Consider the following 25,237-nt stretch of genomic DNA (forward strand, 5'->3'; position numbering starts at 1 on the left):
GTTTGCTTAGTCAAAAAATGTCTAAACTAAGGGCATAGCAAGATGGCCGCTTGAACTCTGCGACGCGGCTTCGTCTCCTGCTGTTACATTAAGCGTTTTATGCGCAATCCAGTCAATCCAGTCACAACTGAAAATGCTAAATTTGGACACATTTAAAACAATATGTGAGCTGACTAAGTACATCCACTGAAAATCACCTTGACACCAGTTATAATGAGAAAATACAATGGGCAAATTTGATTCAGCACAATATGGCTGTTGTCTACTTATCGCACATTTGTTAAGTGATATATGAAAACATCTGCCAGTTATTGTTTAAAAATCAGCTTTGCTTTAAGTGTTATGCTCGTATTACAAGTTCTAAAGTAGCTTCTGCTGCTGCTGTGGCCATCACTGTTATGGCATGCCTCCTGCAGCTACAGCAGCTACAGCAGCTGCAGCTGCTAGACCTGCACGTGTTGCAACTGCAACACCTGCTGGACCTGCACCACCTGCACGTGCTGCAGCTGCTACACCTATACCTACTGCCCATATTGCCAAAACTCCTCCTCCATATGTTAGTGCTTTTAGTCCTATGTCTTTTCTTCTTTGCATTAATATGCGTCTCTGAGCTTGTTTATAAATCTCATTGGTGTAGTACTTTTTTCCATTTCCAATTTTATCAATCTTCTGCAGCAGCACTTTTACTGGAGTTTGATCATTTTTATCTCTATTGTTAAATGCGTGATATCTACCCCCACACCTCTTAATTAAATCCTGTATTTCTAGACTTTCTTCGATATATTCATCTAATGATTTATCATACAGCAAATCTACATGAGTGAACAGAATGATGGTGTACTGTGCCGCATCTTCACCAAAATTCTCCTGAATCCACTTCAATGTCTTCTGTTCCTCCTCTGTGAATCTCCCTACTTTGATGATGAGCAGGAAGACGTGAGGACCAGGAATGGACATCTCTATACACTTCTCTATTTCAGACTTCAGTTCTTCATTACTGATCAATTTACCAAAAAGTCCTGGGGTGTCGATCAATGAAATTTTTCTATTTTCCATTATTATCTCTTCTTTTTCACAATGTCTAGTAACAGCCTTAGAGGAACAACTTTCCTTAAATGCATCTTTACCCAGTATCTTGTTTCCTGCTGCACTCTTTCCTGATCCAGTTTTACCCACCAGTACAATCCTCACATCTATTAGAGAATAAGAAATATATATTAATAGGGGTGTGCAGTTTCAAAGGTTCAAACAGCTTGTGCCTATGTGTTATGCATCACAATAGTAGCATTAAAATAACAAACTTGACAGCGCGGACAATACTGTACATCACCTTTAAGCGCTTTATTGTATCTGTCAGCACAGTTCCATATGTGACCCATGCTGTCTAAATGAGTGGGTAAATGAGTGGGTGGTTTTCTCAAAAAATAAGTAGCCTGCATTAATCCCTTGTCTAGCGATCCCAATACAGTTAAACATCTAAAATGTTCTTTATTTGTACGTTGAGGTGCACCGTCCTGGGGTGCGTTTCCCGAAAGCATCGTTAGCCAACTAGTGTCATAAGTTTTGTCGTTGCTGACCAAGTTCAACGATTTGGTGTTTACCAAAAACATAGTTCAAATGAACATTCGCAGCTGCATCGCACACTTGTTCAATTCAATTCAATTTTATTTATATAGCGCTTTTCACAATACTCAATTGTTTCAAAGCAGCTTTACATTAATAGAAGCAGTAAAAGCGCAGAAAAACGACAGATAGCACAACATAATACACAATAGCATAAGCAGTCAAATTTGCTGCGGCTATGACGCGACATTATGAGCGAGCGTATTACTAATGTTACGTCTAGAAGAAGAAGCTAAGTTAAGCCCAAGCAGGCTACCTCCCCGGGGTAAAAAACACCCTAGGAGAAAAAAAACAAAAACCCCGGGTTGTTTAGCCGAGGAAATAAAAATAAAAAGTCCTAGGAGGGAAAAACCCTTGGGGGATATACATGTATACACACACATATAAACGGATAAGGAGCTTAAGCGGAGATTAAGCAGAGATTTGGCGGATATTAAGCGGGTCCTGCCGGTGGTCGTTGGTCAGGCATCAGCTGGGCATCACATTGAAGGACGACCAGTAGATCAGAGGTGTGCTGACTTTCACATCTACCGGAACTGGGTCTGTTTGTCCCATTGTCCTCAGGGTCAATGGGACCCAGGGACGAGACCGGGAGAGAAAAACAAAATCATATTAGCGTAGGGGCCGTTCACATGTAATGCAAGTGTCACACAGTGATGTGGTTTAATCAGCTTAGTTTCAGACAGACTAACTATTGCGGCATAATTATATTATCCACAGTTGAGGATTTTGCAAATTGGGGGCCCACAGCGACGGTATATATGGTAACTAAGGGTCACCTTCCGATTTTTAAGAGAAAATGAAACCTGTCGACCCGTTTGACTAAGGCCTGTAACCCCACTGTCGTCGTTAATGCAGGTTCAGTGGCAAACGGGTCTATATTGCATACTATTTACAAGATCACGAGAAAACGCCAACATCGCAACCTGACCATACGTGTCAACCTGTTTGACTAAGGCTGGAGGCCCCACTGTCGTCGTTAATGCAGGTTCAGTGGCAAACGGGTCTGTATGGCATACTATTCACAAGACACAAGAAAGCGCCAAAATCGCAACCCGACCATACGTGCCAACCCGTTTGACTAAGGCCGGAAGCCCCACTGTCGTCGTTAATGCAGGTTCAGTGGCAAACGGGTCTGTATGGCATACTATTCGCAATATAAAGAAAGCGCCAAAATCACAACCCAACCATACGTGCCAACCCGTTTGACTAAGGCCAGAAGCCCCACTGTCGTGGTTAATGCAGGTTCAGTGGCAAACGGGTCTGTATGGCATACTATTCGCAATACAAAGAAAGCGCCAAAATCACAACCCAACCATACGTGCCAACCCGTTTGACTAAGGCTGGAGGCCCCACTGTCGTCGTTAATGCAGGTTCAGTGGCAAACGGGTCTGTATGGCATACTATTCACAAGACACAAGAAAGCGCCAAAATCGCAACCCGACCATACGTGCCAACCCGTTTGACTAAGGCCGGAAGCCCCACTGTCGTCGTTAATGCAGGTTCAGTGGCAAACGGGTCTGTATGGCATACTATTCGCAATATAAAGAAAGCGCCAAAATCACAACCCAACCATACGTGCCAACCCGTTTGACTAAGGCCAGAAGCCCCACTGTCGTGGTTAATGCAGGTTCAGTGGCAAACGGGTCTGTATGGCATACTATTCGCAATACAAAGAAAGCGCCAAAATCACAACCCAACCATACGTGCCAACCCGTTTGACTAAGGCTGGAGGCCCCACTGTCGTCGTTAATGCAGGTTCAGTGGCAAACGGGTTTGTATGGCATACTATTCACAAGACACAGAAAGCGCCAAAATCACAACCCAACCATACGTGCCAACCCGTTTGACTAAGGCTGGAGGCCCCACTGTCGTCATTAATGCAGGTTCAGTGGCAAACGGGTTTGTATGGCATACTATTCACAAGAACACGAAAGTTCCAAAATCGCAATCCGACTATAGGTTAAGATAAGGTTTTTATTTATTTATTTGGTTGGTCTGTGTTATGACCGCGAGTGCTTTGTTCCGTACAGATAACTATTTCGAGTTAAGTACTTTTACTAGACAAATTATGCGAATGCTTTGTTGAAGAGAAAAGTTTTAAGTCTAGATTTAAAATTATCGACTGTGTCTGATTCTCGGACATCGGTTGGTAAATCATTCCAGAGCTTAGGGGCTAAGTAGGAAAATTACCTTCCACTTTTAGACACTTTTGATAGTCTAGGGATAATCAAGAGACCAGAATTTTGCAACCGTAGTGTGCGTGATGGATTGTATTCTGATAGTAATTCTCTAAGATATGAGGGTGCTAGGCCATTTAAAGCTTTGTAGGTGATTAGTGATATTTTAAATGGTATGCGATATTTAACTGGTAGCCAGTGTAAAGATGCCAGAATTGGGCTTATGTGGTCATACTTTTTAGATCGAGTAAGTACCCTTGCGGAAGCGTTTTGAACTAGCTGAAGCTTGTTTACTTGATTTGCATGGGATCCCCCGAGTAGCGAGTTACAATAGTCTATTCTAGAGGTCATAAAAGCATGGATAAGCTTCTCTGCGTCAGATGTAGACAGTATATGGCGTATTTTCGAGATATTTCTAAGATGGAAGAATGCTGTGCGGCAGACGTTGGCGATATGACTATCGAAGGATAAGTTGCTGTCGAACATCACACCTAAGTTCCTAACCGTGGAAGATGGCACCACAGTGCAGCCATCTATGTGCAACTTGTAATCTGACATATACTGTTTGTAGCGATTCGGTTCAATAATAAGTATCTCTGTCTTATTGGAGTTCAGCTTAAGAAAGTTATGTGCCATCCAGTCACTAACATCGCTAAGGCAGTCTGTTAGCTTAGAAAACGTGTGTGTTTCGCTGGGATGTGAGGAGATGTAAAGCTGGGTATCATCCGCATAGCAGTGAAAACTTATGTTATGTTTCCTGATAATGTCTCCTAGAGGTAACATGTATAACGAGAACAGGATAGGACCTAAAACCGATCCCTGCGGTACACCGTATTTAACCAGGGAGTGAAATGACTCTTCCTCGTTTACATAAACAAAGTGATAGCGATTGGTTAGATACGACCTAAACCAGGCTAGCGCCTGACCACTGATACCAACATAGTTTTCTAGTCTATTGAGTAAGATTGTATGATCTATTGTGTCAAAGGCTGCACTAAGGTCTAATAATATAAGAATTGAGATTTCACCACGATCGGATGTTAACAGGAGGTCATTTGTAACTCTAAGCAACGCTGTCTCTGTGCTATGGTGGGGCCTGAATCCTGATTGGAACTTTTCATATGTACTATTATTTGTCAAGAATGTGCGTAACTGGCTTGCCACTACCTTTTCTAATATTTTCGAAAGAAAAGGGAGATTTGAGATTGGTCTAAAGTTATTAAGCTCTCCCTGATCAAGCTGTGGTTTTTTAATCAGCGGTTTAATAACTGCTAGTTTGAAAGCTGTTGGAACGTATCCTATTTCTAGCGATGAGTTAAAGATATTTAGAACCGGGGTTGACACTACAGGGAATACCTCTTTAAGTAGTTTTGTGGGAACGGGGTCTAATATAAAGGACGATGATTTGGATGATGTAACTAGTCTAGAGAGCTCATCTATTGTAGTAGGTTTAAATGAATCAAGATGTTCGTATGGTAGTCTAGTGTTAAGTGAACTAACGGGTAGAGTGGTGGCTGCCTGGGTAGCTACGATGTTTTCCCTTATAGCCGTAATTTTGTTAGAAAAGAAGTTCATGAAGTCGTTACTATTGTGTTGAAGTTTACTATTGGTTTCTGTTTGTTCTTTATTTCTAGTCAGTTTTGCAACGGTGCTGAAGAGGAAACGAGGGTTATTATGATTCTCATTTATAAGCTTGCTAAGATAGGTAGATCTGGCGGTTTTAATAGCCTGTCTGTATTGTTTAACACTCTCTTTCCATGCTGCACGCCATACCTCTAACTTTGTGCTTCTATAATTTCTTTCCATTTTCCTAGTTGCCTTTTTGAGTGCTGCGGTGTGATGATCATACCATGGAGCTGGCGGTTTTTCTTTGATTCTCTTTTTTCGAATGGGAGCAACGGCATCCAATGTGTTAGAACAGACATTGTTTAGGTTTTCTATTACAATATCTAGATCGTCACAGTTATCTGCTACATGTTTAATTTGGGACAGGTCTGGAAGAGTGCTAATAAAGCTATCATTAGTGGTGGAAAAAACTTGTGTGGTTTAAACGACAGCTCTTCACCTGTGGTTAGAAGCATAGTTCCTTGTTATTAGGTGTTGCGGCAAACCGCCCGTCACCCCGCCTTCCCTGATTAGACATCAGGTGCAACTAATTTCGTGTGCCCAGACCCGATAACAATGCACTGTTTCTATCATTTGGTATGCACCTGAGCTGACACTACAGCGGACTGCAGTGCTAGCTCAAAGGAAACCTTGAGCGAGTATTAGAGCCTGATACCTGTTTTAAAGACTGTGCGGGATTGGGTACTTACCATAAAACTCTGAAGAAACAGCCGGTAAGCTCTGAAGCTTTGTTTGTTTAAGAGACGCTGTACTTTGTTGCTGTTGCTGCTACCAGCGTGTGAGTGTAGCATTCAATGACGCTCTGTAAATGACGTCATTATTCTTGTAGCGCATATTTAGCTTAAGAGGTGTTTGTTTGCGTAGTATGATAAGATGTGTTTATTTGTATTATTCTTTGTTTGGCAAATTTAGGGTTTGTTAACATTTATTAGGATTTAATTTATTTAGTCAGCTTAATTTACTGAGTTTAATTTATTTTCATGCTTTGGTTAAGTACTTTAGAATATTATAAAACTGTTAAAATCCATTTGACATTTAAATAAATCAAATTAGTAAATTAGTAGTATTGACTGTATTTACTAAATATTGTTTAATTATAAAAATAGAAGGTCCTTAATAATTATAGTTAAAAGCATGGGTTATTTCACAGCCTTTATTTTAAATCCGGTTAGTTAAAACATACAATACAATAAGTAAAAGCTACTGACATCGGATGGTTAAATATAAAGTAAATGATATTGAATGTACTCTTGTTATTGGGCTGTGCAATATACTATGGTTTGGGTTTGGTGTAATGTTTGGGTTAAAATGGTTTATTGACTTAAGTGCTGAATCATGTAATACGGTTATGTGTAGGTATTCTGGTTAAATGTAATAATTGCTATTAAGTCATGGTAACACTGCCAATTAATGTATATTATTGGTTTCCTTGTGTTTACTATATTGTATGTTTCTGTCTTTTTAAAGGTTTTTCACCTATAAAGCTTAATGTAGCTTTGGTCTGTGGTAAATAATCCAGAAAAATAAATGAATGGAAAAGTTTCACAAAGGCCTAATCATTGAGTGGAATCCAGAATATATCTTCAAAATTAGTGAGAACCTAACTCCTTCAAGTGTGGGAAAGCGTACAGTCAGAGAATACACTTGACAGTGAAAAACCGCCAGGACTGGAGAACTTTAAAACTCACCTGGAGGCCTGGAAAAAGTAAATTGCTGTGGTGTTATCCTAAAGTGTGCATCATTATTCCGGTGTTCCAACCAGAAGGTATGGCGGAAGCAAAGTCGTTGGAGCAGCTCAAAGCTGAAAGAACCAGCACAAAAAGATTCTTCTCTCGACTCTCCAATTTCATTTCCAGAACTTTTATGGACATGTCCGAGGAAGAGCTCAGAGAAAGCTTAAATAATCTTTCACTACAAGCCACAAAAGTCATAGAGGCAAATGAGGATGTGGAGGCTGCTTTCATCGCTAAGGGAGAGACTGAGAATGCTGCAGAAGATGAGCCAGCATTGAGTTCGCAACAAAGGGCTGATCTAGTGAAGACAGCAAAAGAATGTGAGCAGAAACTAAAGGAGGGCAGAGATCTAATTTCAGAGACTCTCTGGGCCAAATTTGGAGCTGCTCGAATGTCCCTAGCTTTCCAAGTGGCAGAAGCGGAGTGTGACCGTGTCTCTCTCGCTCAGTTATGTGCAAACCTGGAAGCTTATGATTTTATGCTGAGCCACCTGGAAGGATTGGTAAAAGCTGCAAGAGAAGCATATGCCCGTTGGAATCGTTGGGCTCCACCTGCTGAACAAGAAGACTTCCAAAGCCGTCTGATGAAGCTTGAGGTATGTCTCCCTAAACTAGTTTCCAAAAAGGCGGAGTTAATTCAGGCAAAAATCGAACAGAACTCTGAGAGAGGAGCAGTTACAGCCCACGGTTCTTTAATGCCAGCCATCAAGTTGAAGCCCACATCCCTACCTAGGTTTACAGGAAGTAAACGTGACTTTCATCGTTGGCGGAAGGAGTGGGAAGCCCTGCAGAAACAAGGAGATCCAACTGGATCAAAAGAGGTGAAGAAGTTTCAATTGCTGGATAGTCTTGAGGATAGAGTGGCAAGAGAGCTTCGACTTATAAGCTATAGTACAGCAGAAGAAATATTCCGCGTCCTCGAGAACCGCTTTGGAAACAGAACTGCTATCGCCCTTGAAATTGTGGAAGAGTTGCAAGCAATGCCACCGGTGAGAGGTCATCAAGCTAGGAAAATAGTGGAGCTGATTCAAACAATGGAAAAAGCCCTGCAAGACCTAAGTGAGCTTGGAGACACTGGAGCCATGAAGAATCCCCTGGTGACAAAATCCATTGAGAGCAAACTCCCAGAGTCACTAAAAAAGGAATGGCTGGTTTACGCTGCTAATATTGCTGTTGCACCACACACACGTTTCGACAGGCTTCTTGAGTTCCTCAAAGAGCAGGAGGGAATCTATGAGCAGCTGGAGCAGCTAAGAGAAGATGAACCCAGTAGGAAGGAGACCAGGTCTGATCCAAAGCATGCCAGGACAAGAGCCACCAAGTTGAGTAGTGATCCAACATGTTGTATTGTCTGTGGAGACAGCAAACACAAGAAGAAGCTGTATTTCTGTAAGAAATTTAAGACCCTGAAACCTTCAGAAAGGAAGGATGCAGTAAGAAGGCTTCGAGCATGCAAAAGATGTCTAGAAATCCATGATGATGGTGCATATTGCAAAACCACTTACTTGTGCAGAAATGTGGAGTGCAAAGACCAAAAAATCCCTGTGCACCACTACTACCTGTGTCCACATGCTGAAACCAAGAGTACACCTCAGAACAGAACAAAATCTGGTTTAATGGGAAGCGGAGACACAAAATGCACAGAATCCCAAGAGGAGTTTCTCTCCAAGCTGTCACCTGAGTTGGCGCAGCAATGTCGAGATGCATTCTGCAATTCAGCATCCAGGACCCTCAATTCCATGGTGAGTGAGCAGGGGCTGTTAGCTGAAAGTGGTTTACGAGAATTCCCAGTCATCATGATGTTACTACAAGTAGTGGCCAATGCTGGACAAAAAGTTGGAACTCTAATTGATCTAGCCTCAGACACAAATTACATCACTCATAAAGCTGCTAATGAATTAAACCTTCGAAGCGAAGACGTCACATTGGTGGTTCATGGAGTTGGCGGGATGAAGGTGTCAGTCGAAACCAAGCGCTATCTGTTAAAGATCAAAGTTAGTACCCCTAGAGGTACTCTCAAGTCACACCAGTTAGTGTGCTATGGACTCGACAGTATTGCAGAGATCCATCGGCATGTGACAGCCAAGAAGCTGCAAAGAATATTCCCGGAAGTTCCACTGCATGAATTGGTGAGACCGAAAGAAATTCAACTTCTTATAAGTCACAAGGAAGGACAGCTGGTGCCCCAGAGAATTCGTGCAGTTGGAGATCTCGTCCTCTGGGATGGTCCTCTGGGAAAAACGATAGGAGGTACTCACCCTGACCTTTTTGAAGAGCTTGATGTGACTGCACACATGTCAAAAACTCATTTTGCACGCTCAATGAGAACTGCGGCAGTAAAGTATGAAGAACTCATCTGTAAAATTACACCTACTCATCAGTCTTTTGTGTATCCTGCCACCCAGTCTAGCACCGCATCCCTCAAGCGAGACTTCCTGGAATGGTGGAAGTGGGACAGTATCGGTGCTGCTTGTGAGCCTAGTTGTGGAGGTTGTCGCTGCGGAAATTGCCCACCAGGGGGCAAGGAAATGACACTCGCTGAAGAAAGAGAAGCAGAAATGGTGAAAAATGGCTTAACATATGTGAATGGAGACAAGCACTGTGAGGAACCACATTGGCATGCTAAGTACCCGTGGACGGAGGATCCAGTTTCCTTACCAAACAACAAAAGGGCTGTCGAAGCAACATTCCTTAGGACAGAAAAACAGCTGGCAAAGGAACCAAAATGGAAAGCTGCCTACATGGCACAAGTGCATGAGATGGTCCATCGTAAAGCTGCAGTAAAGTTGTCCAGAAAGGTGATTGAGAGCTGGACTGGGCCAGTATGGTATATCAGTCACTTAATTGCTCCAAACCCTCACTCTGTTACAACCCCAGTAAGGCTCGTTTGGAACAGCAGCCAAAAATTTAGAGGCCTGAGCTTAAATGACTTGCTGATTAAGGGTCCCGATGTACTCAACCCCATTCGTGGTGTCCTATTAAGATTCAGAGCTGGAGTTTTTGCTGCACTGGGCGACATACGGAAAATGTACAATTCCGTCTGGCTGGAAGATCGAGAAGTACATCTGCACAGATTCCTCTGGCGCGATTCTGAAGAGGATGAAATTGAAGAATACGCCATAACGAGGGTAAACATTGGGGACAAACCAGCAGGTTGCATTGCTCAACTGGCCATGCGAGCGACTGCAGACCTCCCCATATTCAATCACCTCAAGGAGGAGAGACGTGTACTGCAAGAGGATGCTTATGTCGATGACATCCTGACTTCCAACAACAACATGGATCAACTGAAAGTCATTACGTCTAATGTCGAGCAAATCCTAAAAGCTGGGGGATTTTACGTTAAGCCCTGGGTCTATTCGGATCAAAGTGGGAGGAAAGAGCCTAGAGACAGTGGGAAAATTGAGCCAAAGTCTATGATCTTACCAAATCAGCTGACAGAAGATGACAATAAAGCTCTTGGCCTTGGATACACAGTACAAGATGATAAGCTTCATGTCATGATTGCAGTAAATTTCTCAAAGAAAAAGAGGAAAATGAGACTTGGACAAGATTTATTAAAAGAACAAGTGAGATTACAAGCACCAAATCCACTTACAAGGCGAGAGCTTCTAAGTCAAGTCTCAGGGCTGTATGATCCAATAGGCCTGGTGACTCCTGCCAAGCAAAAAGGTGTAATATTGGTACGAAGAGCCTTCCAAGAGGCCAAAGTCAACTACGGCCCAACCAAGGATACTTGGGATGCAGCTTTGTCAGAAGGGCTTCGGGAGGATGCAATTAAGCTTTTGGAAGAGTATGCTGAACTGGGAGAAATAAAATTCATCAGACCCTTGACACCGGCTGATGCTGTTACTACTGAACCCTTTGGTGTCACCTTCTCTGATGGCAGTGAACACGCGTATGGGGCAGTGTTGTATCTTCGTTGGAGTTGTTATCAGGGCATAACTGTGAGGCTTGTGGAATCCAAGGCTAAATTGACCCCCCTCGACTACAAGGGTGACGCCGTAAAAGCGGAGGTGTGTGGAGCTGTCTTTGCTGCCCGGCTGAAAAAGTATTTCCAAAAGCATTGCAGGATTCAAGTTGAAAGGTGGTACCATTTGGTTGATAGTCAGACTGTCCTAGGAGCAATACAACGTGAAAGCTATGGTTATCAAACCTTCTTCGCAAATCGAATCGGCGAAATTCAAAGCAGCACTTAAGTCAATAAACCATTTTAACCCAAACATTACACCAAACCCTCGGACATGTCCATAAAAAAAGCAGCACCAACGTCCAGGATTGGTGGTGGGTTCCGGGGCCAAAGAACATTGCGGACATCATAACGAGAGGAGCTGGCCCTAAAGATTTGGGTGAAGACTCTGAGTGGCAGTCAGGTCCAAAATTCCTCAGTCTACCAGTGAATGAGTGGCCAATTAAGTCTGCTAAAGATGTTGCAATGGCGGCCAGAGAGAACATCACCAAGATCCAGAAGAAGGTGTTTGTAGCCGCAGTTACGAGAGCTCAGTCAAAGAAACAAGAGCTGGACCTGAGTTCAATCCAGATGGAGTCAAGAAGACCACCTGATGAAACAGCAGTTCAAAAATTAATTGACATGAAGAGATTTAGCAATCTAACAAGACTGATTAAGACGGTAGCACTGGTTTGGAGAGCTGCAAAGAAGTTCCTCCAAAATAAGGCATTGGATAATCTAAAGTGGGAGGCAGTATCAACTGCTGGTGTTATTACTCTCAGGGAAAGAGAAGATGCTTTCAGGGACCTCTGTTTGGCAGTGCAAAAAGGTGTGATTTTCTCAAACACCACAATAGATCGGCTGGTTGTCTACACAGACCTGGCAACTGGACTTCTGGTGTGCGGCGGCAGAGTTCAAGTATTTCATGAGGACCTCAAGACTGTTCCCCTCTTGCCCTTTGATGCCTGGATTGCAACTCTTTTAGCTCGTGAAGCTCATGAAGAAGGACATGATGGAGTGGCAGGCACCTTTTTAAGGATGAGAAGGAAAGCATGGGTTTTGAGGGGAAGAAGAGTTGCTCAAAAAGCTGTCGACCAATGCATCTTCTGCAAAAAAGCAAAAGCCAGAGCATGCCAACAAATAATGGGGAACTTACCTGAGGAGAGAATGAGACCTGCTGCACCATTCGAGTTCACTGCCGTCGATCTTTTTGGACCCTACCAAGTAAGGGATGATGTTAAGAGAAGGGTGTCAATGAAAGTCTGGGGAGTCGTCTTTTGTTGTATGGCAAGTAGAGCCATTCATGCAGAGATTGCAAATTCTTTATCCTCGGAGAGTTTCCTATTAGCATATCAAAGGTTCACTGCAGTCAGAGGTCATCCCCGCAAGATCTGGTCAGACCCAGGAACAAATTTCATTGGCGCAAAACCCGTATTAAAAGATTTGTATGCTTTTCTGGAAAGTCAAGACAAAGCAACTTTGGAGGAGTATGCAGTTAGGAATGGAACACAGTTTAACTGGAAAGTGCATCCAGCAGATTCACCGCACCGAAATGGTGCTGCAGAAGCAGCAGTGCGCATTACCAAGAGAGCACTTCAAAGTCTGGAGAAGGGGTCGAATCTTACCTTCAGTGAGTTTTTAACAACAATCCAACTAGCAGCCAATCTCGCAAACGAACGTCCAATTGATGCAAGAGTTCAAAGCCGCGAGGGCTGCATTCAATATGTCACGCCAAATGCACTACTGCTTGGTCGAGCCACACAGACAGGGGACTACAAGACATTTGACTTTGCCAGTTACCCGTATAAAAGGTTGCGAGAGATACATACCCAAGTCAATTGCTTCTGGAGATCATGGAGTCAACTTGCTGGTCCAAACCTGTTCGTGAGGAATAAGTGGCATACAGCAGAAAGAAATGTCGCCGTTGGAGACATCGTGTGGCTATGTGACCAAAATGCACTAAGAGGGCAGTTCAAGCTCGGAAGAGTCATTAATGTAAACTCTGATCCAAGAGGCATCGTAAGGGATGTAAATGTTCAAATTTCTCCAAGTTACTGTGTCCCTGTCCAAAGGTCAAAAGTTAAAGAATCTGCATTTTGTGACAGGATGAGGATCTGTCAAGGTACTGTGCTGCACAGAGACGTTAGACGCCTTGTTGTTCTTCTCCCGGTTGAAGAGCTAAAAAAGGAGTAAAGGTAATGACGGCACGGTTGCTATGCTGTGCGATCTTCCGAGGGGACTACGAAAGATCGAGTGGGAGGTGTTGCGGCAAACCGCCCGTCACCCCGCCTTCCCTGATTAGACATCAGGTGCAACTAATTTCGTGTGCCCAGACCCGATAACAATGCACTGTTTCTATCATTTGGTATGCACCTGAGCTGACACTACAGCGGACTGCAGTGCTAGCTCAAAGGAAACCTTGAGCGAGTATTAGAGCCTGATACCTGTTTTAAAGACTGTGCGGGATTGGGTACTTACCATAAAACTCTGAAGAAACAGCCGGTAAGCTCTGAAGCTTTGTTTGTTTAAGAGACGCTGTACTTTGTTGCTGTTGCTGCTACCAGCGTGTGAGTGTAGCATTCAATGACGCTCTGTAAATGACGTCATTATTCTTGTAGCGCATATTTAGCTTAAGAGGTGTTTGTTTGCGTAGTATGATAAGATGTGTTTATTTGTATTATTCTTTGTTTGGCAAATTTAGGGTTTGTTAACATTTATTAGGATTTAATTTATTTAGTCAGCTTAATTTACTGAGTTTAATTTATTTTCATGCTTTGGTTAAGTACTTTAGAATATTATAAAACTGTTAAAATCCATTTGACATTTAAATAAATCAAATTAGTAAATTAGTAGTATTGACTGTATTTACTAAATATTGTTTAATTATAAAAATAGAAGGTCCTTAATAATTATAGTTAAAAGCATGGGTTATTTCACAGCCTTTATTTTAAATCCGGTTAGTTAAAACATACAATACAATAAGTAAAAGCTACTGACATCGGATGGTTAAATATAAAGTAAATGATATTGAATGTACTCTTGTTATTGGGCTGTGCAATATACTATGGTTTGGGTTTGGTGTAATGTTTGGGTTAAAATGGTTTATTGACTTAAGTGCTGAATCATGTAATACGGTTATGTGTAGGTATTCTGGTTAAATGTAATAATTGCTATTAAGTCATGGTAACACTGCCAATTAATGTATATTATTGGTTTCCTTGTGTTTACTATATTGTATGTTTCTGTCTTTTTAAAGGTTTTTCACCTATAAAGCTTAATGTAGCTTTGGTCTGTGGTAAATAATCCAGAAAAATAAATGAATGGAAAAGTTTCACAAAGGCCTAATCATTGAGTGGAATCCAGAATATATCTTCAAAATTAGTGAGAACCTAACTCCTTCAAGTGTGGGAAAGCGTACAGTCAGAGAATACACTTGACATTAGGCATAACATGTGCGCAGTCCTACAAGCATTATGAGTGACGTATGAGGGAACTTGTGCATAAATTGAATATCTTGAAAATAAACAAAAGATAACTAAATCACAATAACAAAATCAGTCTTCCGATGCAATATAGCATGTTATTTACAGCAATAATCTGACATTAATTTGATTTCCACAGATTAATTAGTACTTAACTTTAATTAGTATGTTCAATAAAATACATCATGGAATCGAACAAAATTGTAACTTTATAAATTATTTCTTTTTTTTAAATGTTTGAAATTTTCAACATTGAGTCCATAAAACAAATAACAGTTTAACACCCAAGAGCCTCCTCTCTGAACACCTCCCTCTCTCAAATACAGTTTAAATACAACATTAAACATTTGTTAAATTTCTCCTCTCTTTCTCTCTCTCTCTCTCTCTCTCTCTCTCTCTCTCTCACTCACACACACACACTCACACACACATTCTGGTTTCCATGTTTTGTGGGGACATTCCATAGACGTAATGGTTTTTATACCATACAAACTGTATATTTTATTCCCCTTACCTACCCCATTCCCTAACCCCAACCATCACAAAAACCCTTCTACTACTTCACATTTTCAAAAAACATAATTCTGTTTGATTTATAAGCTTGTTTCCTCATGGGGACATCAAAATGTCCCCACAAGGTCACAAAAATACTGGTATTTATATTTTTGTGGGGACAATATTTAAATGTTTGACAATCTTGTGGATGAGCTCACCAAGAAAATTCCAAGGAATAAATCTTTGGCAATAAAAAAAAAAAAAAAATTGGTCCCCATAATTACCGCACGCACGCACACATTCTGGTTTCCATGTTTTGTGGGGACATTCCATAGACGTAATGCATTTTATACCGTACAAACTGTATATTCTATTCCCCTTACCTACCCCATTCCCTAACCATCACAAAAACCTTTCTGCTACTTCACATTTTCAATAAACATCATTCTGTTTGATTTATAAGCTTGTTTCCTCATGGGGACATCAAAATGTCCCCACAAGGTCACAAAAATACTGGTATTCCTATCTTTGTGGGGACAATTGGTCCCCACAATGTGATAATTACCAGGTACACACACACACACACACACACACACACACACACACACACACACACACACACACACACACACACGCACACTTGTGTGGTGCTCTGATTACACGAACATGAGATTAAGGAGTTGTTTTTTTTCACCCACTTAAAGGGCGGTTCACATATCGCGGGTGCGGATGCGGCAACATAGAAACGAGCGGGTCGCACTGCGTGCGCGTCTCTTCTGTTCATGCGCCTACATTTGAAAAAATGAACTTGAGCGTGCAAAAGATGCGATATGTGAACCGCCCCTAACAATGAGTATGTTTACATGCCTAAAATAAGCGGATAACAATAAAAAATCTGCTTATTATGAAAAACTGTTATCATGCTGTAAGGGGGACAAATATGACCCCATCCATCCGTTTGGCAAAACGACGGAATCCAAACGCTGGCGAAGAGTTTTAGCGCGTTCTGTCTTTTCCGGCGCTTATAAAGACAAATTAACGTTACGCAACTTTACATCTGACTCCAAGGATATAACACGTATTGTAATATGAATCAAATTGATATAAATATAGAATTTGGATAAACGTTTGATCATTCTATTTAACTCATCGTTATATTGACTCGTTCAAGTGGATCTCAATTGTCGCTTAGAATCCTTGCATCAGCTGCTGCAGGTTCACAATCACAAACTCGACCATACAACTAATCTAGAGTTAAGAAGTTCGTCAGACCTTATAATTAAAGGCAGTCGATTCGTCGATGCTTAACCCTGTAGTTAAAATTAAGTGGTTCGTCAGACCAAAGGCAGACGATACGCCAAACTTAACCCTATTAAGAGTAAGTGGTTCGTCAGACCAAAATAGTAAAAGGCAGACGATACGCCAAACTTAACCCTATTAAGAGTAAGTGGTTCGTCAGACTAACATAGTAAAAGGCAGACGATACGCCAAACTTAACCCTATTAAGAGTAAGTGGTTCGTCAGACCAACATAGTAAAAGGCAGACGATGCGCCAAACTTAACCCTATTAAGAGTAAGTGGTTCGTCAGACCAAATAACCAAAACATAAAATGGCAGACAATACGCCTACTTAATCCTGGTCATAGATTTGCGGTAACAAAGGATATATCAATTTACTTGTAGTCAATAATTCAGAGTACGGCAGAATAAATGCAAACGTAACAATTTATTAACCAGGTAGGAAAAACATAATTTAAAGCCAATTAATATATCCAATTCAAATACAAAACAATAAAACGAAAAACCATTGCATACCTGGTAAGGAGATGAAGATCTGGTTACAGATTCCTCAAAATAAAATAAAAAGAAACATGATGCTGTAGCAAAGATACAGCATCACAGGGGTGCATTTCTAGATATAGAAAGTCCCGTCTGTGTCTTCTACACATCTCCTTAAATAACCAGAGAACAAAGCATATAGGAGTTTGGTACTGATTGGTTGTTGTAAAAATCAGGGGTGTAGCCTAATATACATACAGTGGGTGATTGGTCAACATGTATAAGTTAGGAGTTGTCTCCCAACATTAGGTTAAGATTACTTATTTACTGTCACAGATTAACATTCAATCCTGTTGTCATATTAATAAACCCAAATGTACCACTTGCATTAAAACACTTCATATAACACCAAACAAAACCAGTTTCACATTCTTTGTACATGTAGAATGTATTGCTTTTAGAACATGAGGAGAGGGGGACAAGAAAGTGTGGGTAGGTGTGACTCTGTCCCACACCATGGGGTAACTGTCTTGGGGGGTAGATGTGAATTCTTTGAGGAAGGTTTCGGGGTAGATGTGAATTCTTTGAGGAAGGTTTCAGATGATAATTCAACAGGAATTAGGAAGCGGTTTCCTGTGGATTCAGCCATTTGCTGCTGGCTTCAGTAAATACCTTCTGTCAGGGTTTGGCATCACCTTACAGCTCTTACAATGCGTTTACATGCAAATCAATAAACCGGCAATGCAGACAACTGCGTTTACGTGGGACTTGGAGATTTGTCAGGTTTCTTGCAGGTAGTGACGTCATCGCCTATAGTACATAATAGTCCATCAAAAAGCTGACCGCATGTCTGTCTTAAGCTATATTGTTTTATCTTTTTTTGTGTCTCCAGAACCTGTAAATATAACACCAGTTTTTAATTTCGGAGTTTCTCTGCCAACTGCTAGTAGAGCAGAGACTTTTATGCGTTACTTTGCGCTTACTTCCGCATCTGACGTTTATCTTTCACATGCGGAGACATCGACAAAACCGTCAGAAAGGTGGTTAAGGTGTTTACATGCCACGCGAAATCGGTGATCGGTAATGATCAAAAAACTACCTGTGCCGATCAGTTTTTGCTTACGCTGTTCCCCAATTAAAGAAAACCATTTTACGTGTTTACATGACCCCATGTGTTATCAGTTAATTAAGAATAAACGGTGGAAGACTGTGCAAAATGCACTTATTGTAGAATTGAGTCATTTTTCTCTGTGTCTGTGTGTTCAGGTGGCAAACTTAAAAAAAGTAGCCAAGTCTCGTACCGCTCAGATTAAGGGAAGAATTTTTAAAAATTAAATCAAAATTATTTTGCCCACATTTGTCCCTAACATGGTATGATGAGGGTTAATGGCTACTTTAGCTATTATTACATTAGCTAACTACCAACTAACAAGATATTAACAAATTGACAAGCACTTACTGGGCAGAAGGGCTCTTCACATGACGGACGAAATTGGAGGTTGTCATCTGGCTGCCCGTGATTTTAATGTGGCTTATCTTGTGGCACTGTTCGTCTTTTGTCATCTTGTTAAAGCCGAAAGCGATACCCCTCTGGTTGACATGTTGATATCTGATCTAAGTGGGCGTGGTGTGCGTAAGGTACGAGAGGGCATGACTGATGATAGTTTCATGATTCAGTCATGACAACGCCATTCTCAGCCTGTCCTCCAGCTGGGTTAACTTAATTTTTTTAAAATAATTTATATATTTTATATTCAATCGGAAAACATGATGTGATTTACACTCAAGTCATTCAAGTCATCGTGTCTCAAGTCAAGTCAAGTCCCGATTCTATAACTTCCGAGTCAATCTCAAGTATTTTATTTTTTGTCAAGTCAAGTCACAAAAATAGCGACTCGAGTCAACTCGAGTCCAAGTCACCAAGTCAAATCTGATCCGCCAGACCAGAGACCAGACAACTGGCACCTATCACTGTAGAGCCCATGCAAACCTCAGGCAGAGGGTCCGGCAGTGCAAACTGCAAGCCAGAGCACACCCCTGAGCCTAGCGTCGCTGGCAACCCGGACGTCTCCCCTAACAAAGTGTGCGAGCCGGGTGCAACGCATATTAATGTGGGAGTCAACGTGGACGTCGAGGAGAGTATTTTGTAATTTGTATTTGATAGGGTTGATTAAAATGTCTTTGTGTTTTGTATCAAAATACTTTAATGTTTTGTATTTTTGAAATATAAGAAGTCTGATGACATTTTGGTTTGCATACCATTACGCGAATGACACACAAAATATTATTATATTTATGATAACAATCAAATGAGGAAATAGTTAGAAACTAGTTGCTATAAATACAGGTGCCATCAGTTTTCTTCTTATAAATTACTTGTTTGTCAGTGTTGCTAATTCAAAGAAGGCCCTTGGTTACCGGTTGCATGTGTCAGATTTTCAATTTAGTCAATGTAATGGTGAAGCAATAGATCAAAAAGTCCTACTGATGGAAGATTTGTGAAGAAATTATATTCTCCCTTGTAAAAGTATTTTTTAGTATTTTCAAAATACAAAACAACAGTAGTTTATTTTAATTCATGTCGTGGCTGCTTTCATAGTTTATTTTGATACACTTAAAACTAAGGTATTTGGTATTTTATTTTAAAATACATTTTCACATATCTTTTCCCAACCACTAAATAATTGACAACATTTAAATATTTAAAAATATTTTTAAGTTCAAGTAGTTTCCTATAATATTATATATATTAAATAATAATAAGCAACTGGATGGTAAATCATTTAAACATGAAGAAAATAATACTTTGTGGACCGATGGGTTTAAAAATAGCATAACCATCTGGAAAAACTGGTGTTGTTGTTTTTTTATATATGTCAATTATGTGAGCATTTGTTCTGAGCAACAAAAACATGATCTTCTTCCTTGTTTTTATTTGCCAATAACTATGTGCATACATAGTGAAACCAAAGGGACTTAAACAGAATTTATTAATATGATGTTAACTAATTTTATCACCCAATTGTATTGACAAAAACCTACTTTAAAAAAAAAATCTTTGATATAAGTGTCATACTGAATGTTATATAACACTTTTAAATATTAATTATATTAAAGGGATAGTTCGGCCAAAAACGATATTAAACCCATGATTTACTCACCCCCAAGCTGTCCGAGTTGCATATGTCCATCGTTTTTCAGACAAACACATTTTCGGATATTTTAGAAAATATTTTAGATCTTTCTGTTCATTAAATGTAATGTAACGGGGTCCAGCAATAGTCCACGACCTTCAAGTCCAAAAAAGTGCGTCCATCCTTCACAAATTAAATCCAAACGGCTCCAGGATGATAAACAAAGGTCTTCTGTGGGTAATCCGTGCGGTGTTGTTGTAGAAATATCCATATTTAAAATGTTATTAACGTTATAAACTACCTTCCGGTAGCGCCGCCATCTTAGACTCAGGAGAGAGTATTAGCGTAGTGTACGCACTTTTCTTAGTGACGTATGACAAATTCGGAGGGCGGGGGCACAGAGCAGCAGCAGAGAAACTCTGTACGCTGCGTAAGCTCTCATCCTGAATGCGCATCACTCCAAAATGGCGGCGCTACCGGAAGGTAGTTTATAACGTTAATAACATTTTAAATATGGATATTTCTACAACAACACCGCACGGATTACCCACAGAAGACCTTTGTTTATCATCCTGGAGCCGTTTGGATTTAATTTGTGAAGGATGGACGCACTTTTTTTGGACTTGAAGGTCGTGGACTATTGCTGGACCCCGTAACATTACATTTAATCAACTGAAAGATATAAAATATTTTCTAAAATATCCGAAAATGTGTTTGTCTGAAAAACGATGGACATATGCAACTCGGACAGCTTGGGGGTGAGTAAATCATGGGTTTAATATCGTTTTTGGCCGAACTATCCCTTTAAAGCAACACTAAAGACTTATTGCTCTTTGGTCCCCCTACAGGTTAGAAGCGTAATTGTTCATTACCACTGTCGTAAATACTGCAGCATAGCTGGCTCTGATTGGATTGTAGGTCTGCCGTAAAGCAAGTTTTTGTAGTTTTCACTCGAACTACAGGACCACTACCCGACGGTTGGAAACTTCTTTAGTGCGGTTTTGGCCGATAGAGGGCTGCAAAGCGAATGTGAAAGTGCCGTTCACCCTGTTTTGAGTGGATGAACCACTGAAACTTTTTTGGAAACTTTATTTTAAGGTAAAAAAAACTCTTTGGTGTTGCTTTAAAGGAAAGTCTTGCATAAACTTGTTGTAATATGAACACTGCATATCACAATGTTCATATACATTTCAATTTTTTTAACACTTCTAAATCTCATAAGTCTTCAAAAAAATCTTCAAAAGCACACGTCTAATAACAATGTCATAATACTAAAATTCTGTATTCAAAGAACATAAACATGATTTATGATGATACATTTACTCAGTGTTATACTTAATATGAAACTTAACCCTATGTATGACTTTATATCTTTGTGTGAACGTTTGACTAACCTTTAATTGTTGATGCCATCACTGCAATGAAATCTGTTGTTGTTGTGTTTAAGAGGACGACTGCCTGACTGAGTGTACTGAATACTTCACAGAAATAAAACTTTACAATATGAAAGCGAAAGTAGCTTTGCTGTCTATTAAGGGGTTGTTCACCCAAAAATGTACTCACCCTGTTGTTTTAGACCTGTATTGTATATTTAAGAACTTTTTTTACTTGTTGTGTAAATGATAGAGAAACATTACATTATTTTAAAACGGTATATGATAAAGTTTGATGCATGATCACTGTAAAGGTTTTCATAAGATTAATTTACAAATATATAATAAAAAGTTTGCATATAGAAAATAATTATATTTGTAAGAAACAGGAGATAAAATTTGTAAAATGTTTGGAGAGTTCAGAACTGACACAGCACTGTGATGTTTTGAAAAGCATTACTTAAAAATTATTCTTATCTCACCTTATCCAAAGGTACAAAGTCATCATAAAGAATAAAACCATGAGTAGCATTTAAAAGTATTTCAAAATAAATGCAATATTTGCATCTTTAAAAGCAAAAAAATCTGTCCTCATTTATGTCCAATAGATTCAGTAATAATCTTTAACATTTTCTGTTTAAATAATTTCAATCTGGGTTGCGTTCATTACACAGTACAGAAACTGCTTTAATTAAAATGACTAAAGATCTACTTATGGCAGCTGACTCTGGACAGTTGACTATATTAATTTCACTTAATTTAAGTGCTGCTTTCAATACCATTTCACACATCATTCTCTTGGAGAGACTGGTTTCCCTTAGAGTTAAAGGTGATTGCTTATCCTGTTTTAAATCATATCTCTCTGGTCGGACCTGTAAGGAACACAAAACACAGGATCCCAGAGCAGAGATGTTTATTAATAATTCACAATGATAAAGTCTCTCAGCCACCAAATGTCTCTCAGCCAGCAGAAGTCTTACAGTTGCTAGATATGTTCCCCAGCAATGAAGGCACGGGATGAAGGCATGGAGACCCCGATACAGGGCAGGGTACGTAAACCGCTCCCATGAGCGCCGCGTCACGGGAGCCACAGGGACAGGGGAATTAAACCGCCACGGAGATTTAACCAGCGAACTGGACCACGGCCACCGGTCCACAATGGACTCGCTAAACAGCTCAAAAACAGCAGGGAGTCCGGAGCTGTGACAGAGGAAGGGAACAATGTTAGTATCAGCAGGACAATCGCTGGACAGCGCTTACAATACTGGACAGCGCAAAGATGTATTCCAATGCAGCAACGTCAAACTAGGCTGTGATTGTATTCCAATGTAACAAAGTCAAACTCGGCTGAGTCACAGCAGAAGAGCAGGTGGACTGAGACTTGTAATATTCCAATAATCACACAGCGATGTAGCGTCTCTAACCCGCAGGCAGGCAAATAGCAGAACTGGGAAGTCTGAAGGGGCAATGACAGCTGGATGTCTGTAAAAGCGAAACAGCAGATAACACAGACTAATATATTAAACATAACTTGATTAGACAAGACAAGACAAGATACGGCAAAATGCATCAGAAGCACATCTAGTACATTCAATGACGGACTCGCAAAAACTGAGGGGAAATAGGAGAGCTTTATACTACTGCCGATTGGGGAACAAACAAGCTTCAGGTGGTGATGACGCAGTGAGAGAATCACAGAGAACAAAAACACCTGTGAGAGGCACGCACGTGGATCTGTGAAACAAACACAAGACAACAAAGGAAAACAGGCACACAGCAAACCGGTAAGACCGAAATCATGACAGGACCCAATTGGCACAACTTAAAAGTTACAGATCTGAAACATCACAAGTCACTGTTGGTGTTCCCCATGGCTCTGTTTTGGGCCCTCATTTGATTATCCAGGTGAAAAAGAAATATATTTAAATAGTATTTTTTGGGACATACTTAATATATTTAAATGCTACTATACTAAATGCATATTAAATGTATTATATTGAAACAACTTCAAATATATTAAATGCATTTTGAGATATATTTAAAGTCAATTTTAATCTATTTGCATTATATTTAATATATTGAAATTGTGTTAAATTGGAACAACTTCAAATATATTTAGTGCAATTTAAGTGTACTTCTTTAAAATTCATTTGAAAAGCACTTCTCATACACTTAAAAATACAGTTAAAATACATTTAAAGCTTAATTTAACTGTGCTTTAAAAACACTTTAATAGTACTTCAGCATATTAGAAATATACTAGCATTACATTAATAGAAATGTATTAGCATGTCACTACTATTTTATTATAAAGCTGTTTTGAATATTTAAAATGTTATATTAAAATCATTAAATTTTAAGACACATACACAGATTTCATATTGTGTTGTGTACATTACAAAAATATCTAAAGTAAATTAATCAAGCACAGAGACATACATAATCTATTGACCAAAGAGAAAACAAATATCAGAGAAATGCAATTACAGAGCTACTTCTATCAAATTGTACAACATTAACATTAAATGTATTAATGAAAAGTACACTATGAATATGCAATCACTAAATATTCATAAGCAATGATTATATAATAATCATAATGTAATTCTCTGCATAAAAAGTTACTGAAAAAAATGTTTAAGTGCAATTTAAAGGCGGAGTGCACAATGTTTGAAAAACACTTTGGAAAAGGAAATTGGGGCGACTACTAAAACACACTTGTAGCCAACCAGCAGTAAGGGGCGTGTCTACTAACTGACATCCTTGCCGGGGTTGCGTATGTGTGTGGTGGCTCTATCAAAAGAAGGTCCAGATTCTATTGGGGTAGAGGCATGTTTGTTTAGGTAATTTTAAATGTTAACAAAAACTGTGCACTCCGCCTTTAACCAACTTAAGACAAACCTATAAAAAGCTGAACCAAAACACAAAACAGTTTAGATGTCACATGTTTAAGTGGAGGGTCACTTCTTCTTGCAATTCAGACACCGTAGTAATTGAAGACTGCTTTATCACACGGTCTGTGAAAAGAAAACAGAATATACCAATTAACCAATAATGAATGAACATTTGGCTATCCATGTTTAAAAAACATTGGCATAGATATGCATGTATGGAAGTTTTGTTAACTTCTCAGTTTACCTTTTAAAGCTTTGACTGTGTCCTCATCAAGCGTGTCAGTTTTATCTGTCAGAGCACTCTACAAGTGGGAATGAAGATAGGATTAGAACAGGCTCATGATATAAAGCAACCTGTGTGTATTACAGGATATGTTTTACATTGATAATTGTGTTTTATTTGAACCTGGATCATTTTCCATTGTTTGTCTATTGTGGTCTTGCAAACTTAAGGTTCACCTCTGTTTAAGGAGATTTAAGGAAATCAGAAATGATGCCAAACAGGGCTCCAGACTGCCATCAAATGGTGGCATTTTGCCACCTAAATTTGAGAGTGTGCCACTGAATTTTACATCCAGTCGCACATGTGCAACCAGCAAATTTGACCTTTTTTGTGATATGACACTGAATTTGAAACAGCACATTGTACTTTCTGAATCTATAATTAAAGTATTTATTAGTGATACAGTAGAAATTAGTAGACATGTGAATATTTGGTTAGCATGTTGATTTACCGTGTGTGCCTCTAGTAAAAAAAGTTAGTCTGGAGCCTTGCCAAATAGTATATGCAAGGATGGCTAGGCCAAGTCCCTTACAGCTTTACAATAAAAAAAACTGGTTTTTACATGAATAACTCAAAAGGACAGAAATTAGCCACCTGGAATGGATGTGTTGCAAATGTTTTTCTTCCGAATCACTCCACATTTGTCCCGATTCAAAAATGTCAATAGCAGTTGATCTGAAAAACAAC

General features: G+C 39.8%; 1 protein-coding gene and 1 long non-coding RNA gene across 2 annotated transcripts; both read right to left on the minus strand.

The window, feature by feature from the left end:
- Positions 1-286: 286 nt before the first annotated feature.
- LOC135734296 (GTPase IMAP family member 9-like) lies at positions 287-21,446 on the minus strand. The gene is made up of 2 exons (XM_065253230.2): positions 21,395-21,446; positions 287-1,193 (listed from the first exon to the last, which is right to left on the minus strand). The coding sequence occupies exons 1-2, from the start codon at positions 21,411-21,413 to the stop codon at positions 397-399; spliced, it is 816 nt and encodes a 271-aa protein (XP_065109302.1). The 5' UTR covers positions 21,414-21,446; the 3' UTR covers positions 287-396.
- Positions 21,447-24,239: 2,793 nt separating this feature from the next.
- Positions 24,240-25,225, minus strand: LOC141281905 (uncharacterized). Its single transcript, XR_012336314.1, has 3 exons — positions 25,145-25,225; positions 24,512-24,569; positions 24,240-24,390 (listed from the first exon to the last, which is right to left on the minus strand). It is a non-coding gene; the product is annotated as an uncharacterized lncRNA (long non-coding RNA).
- Positions 25,226-25,237: the final 12 nt, after the last annotated feature.

The sequence above is a fragment of the Paramisgurnus dabryanus genome, chromosome 3 (genome assembly GCF_030506205.2).
Source record: "Paramisgurnus dabryanus chromosome 3, PD_genome_1.1, whole genome shotgun sequence".
NCBI lineage: Eukaryota > Metazoa > Chordata > Actinopteri > Cypriniformes > Cobitidae > Paramisgurnus > Paramisgurnus dabryanus.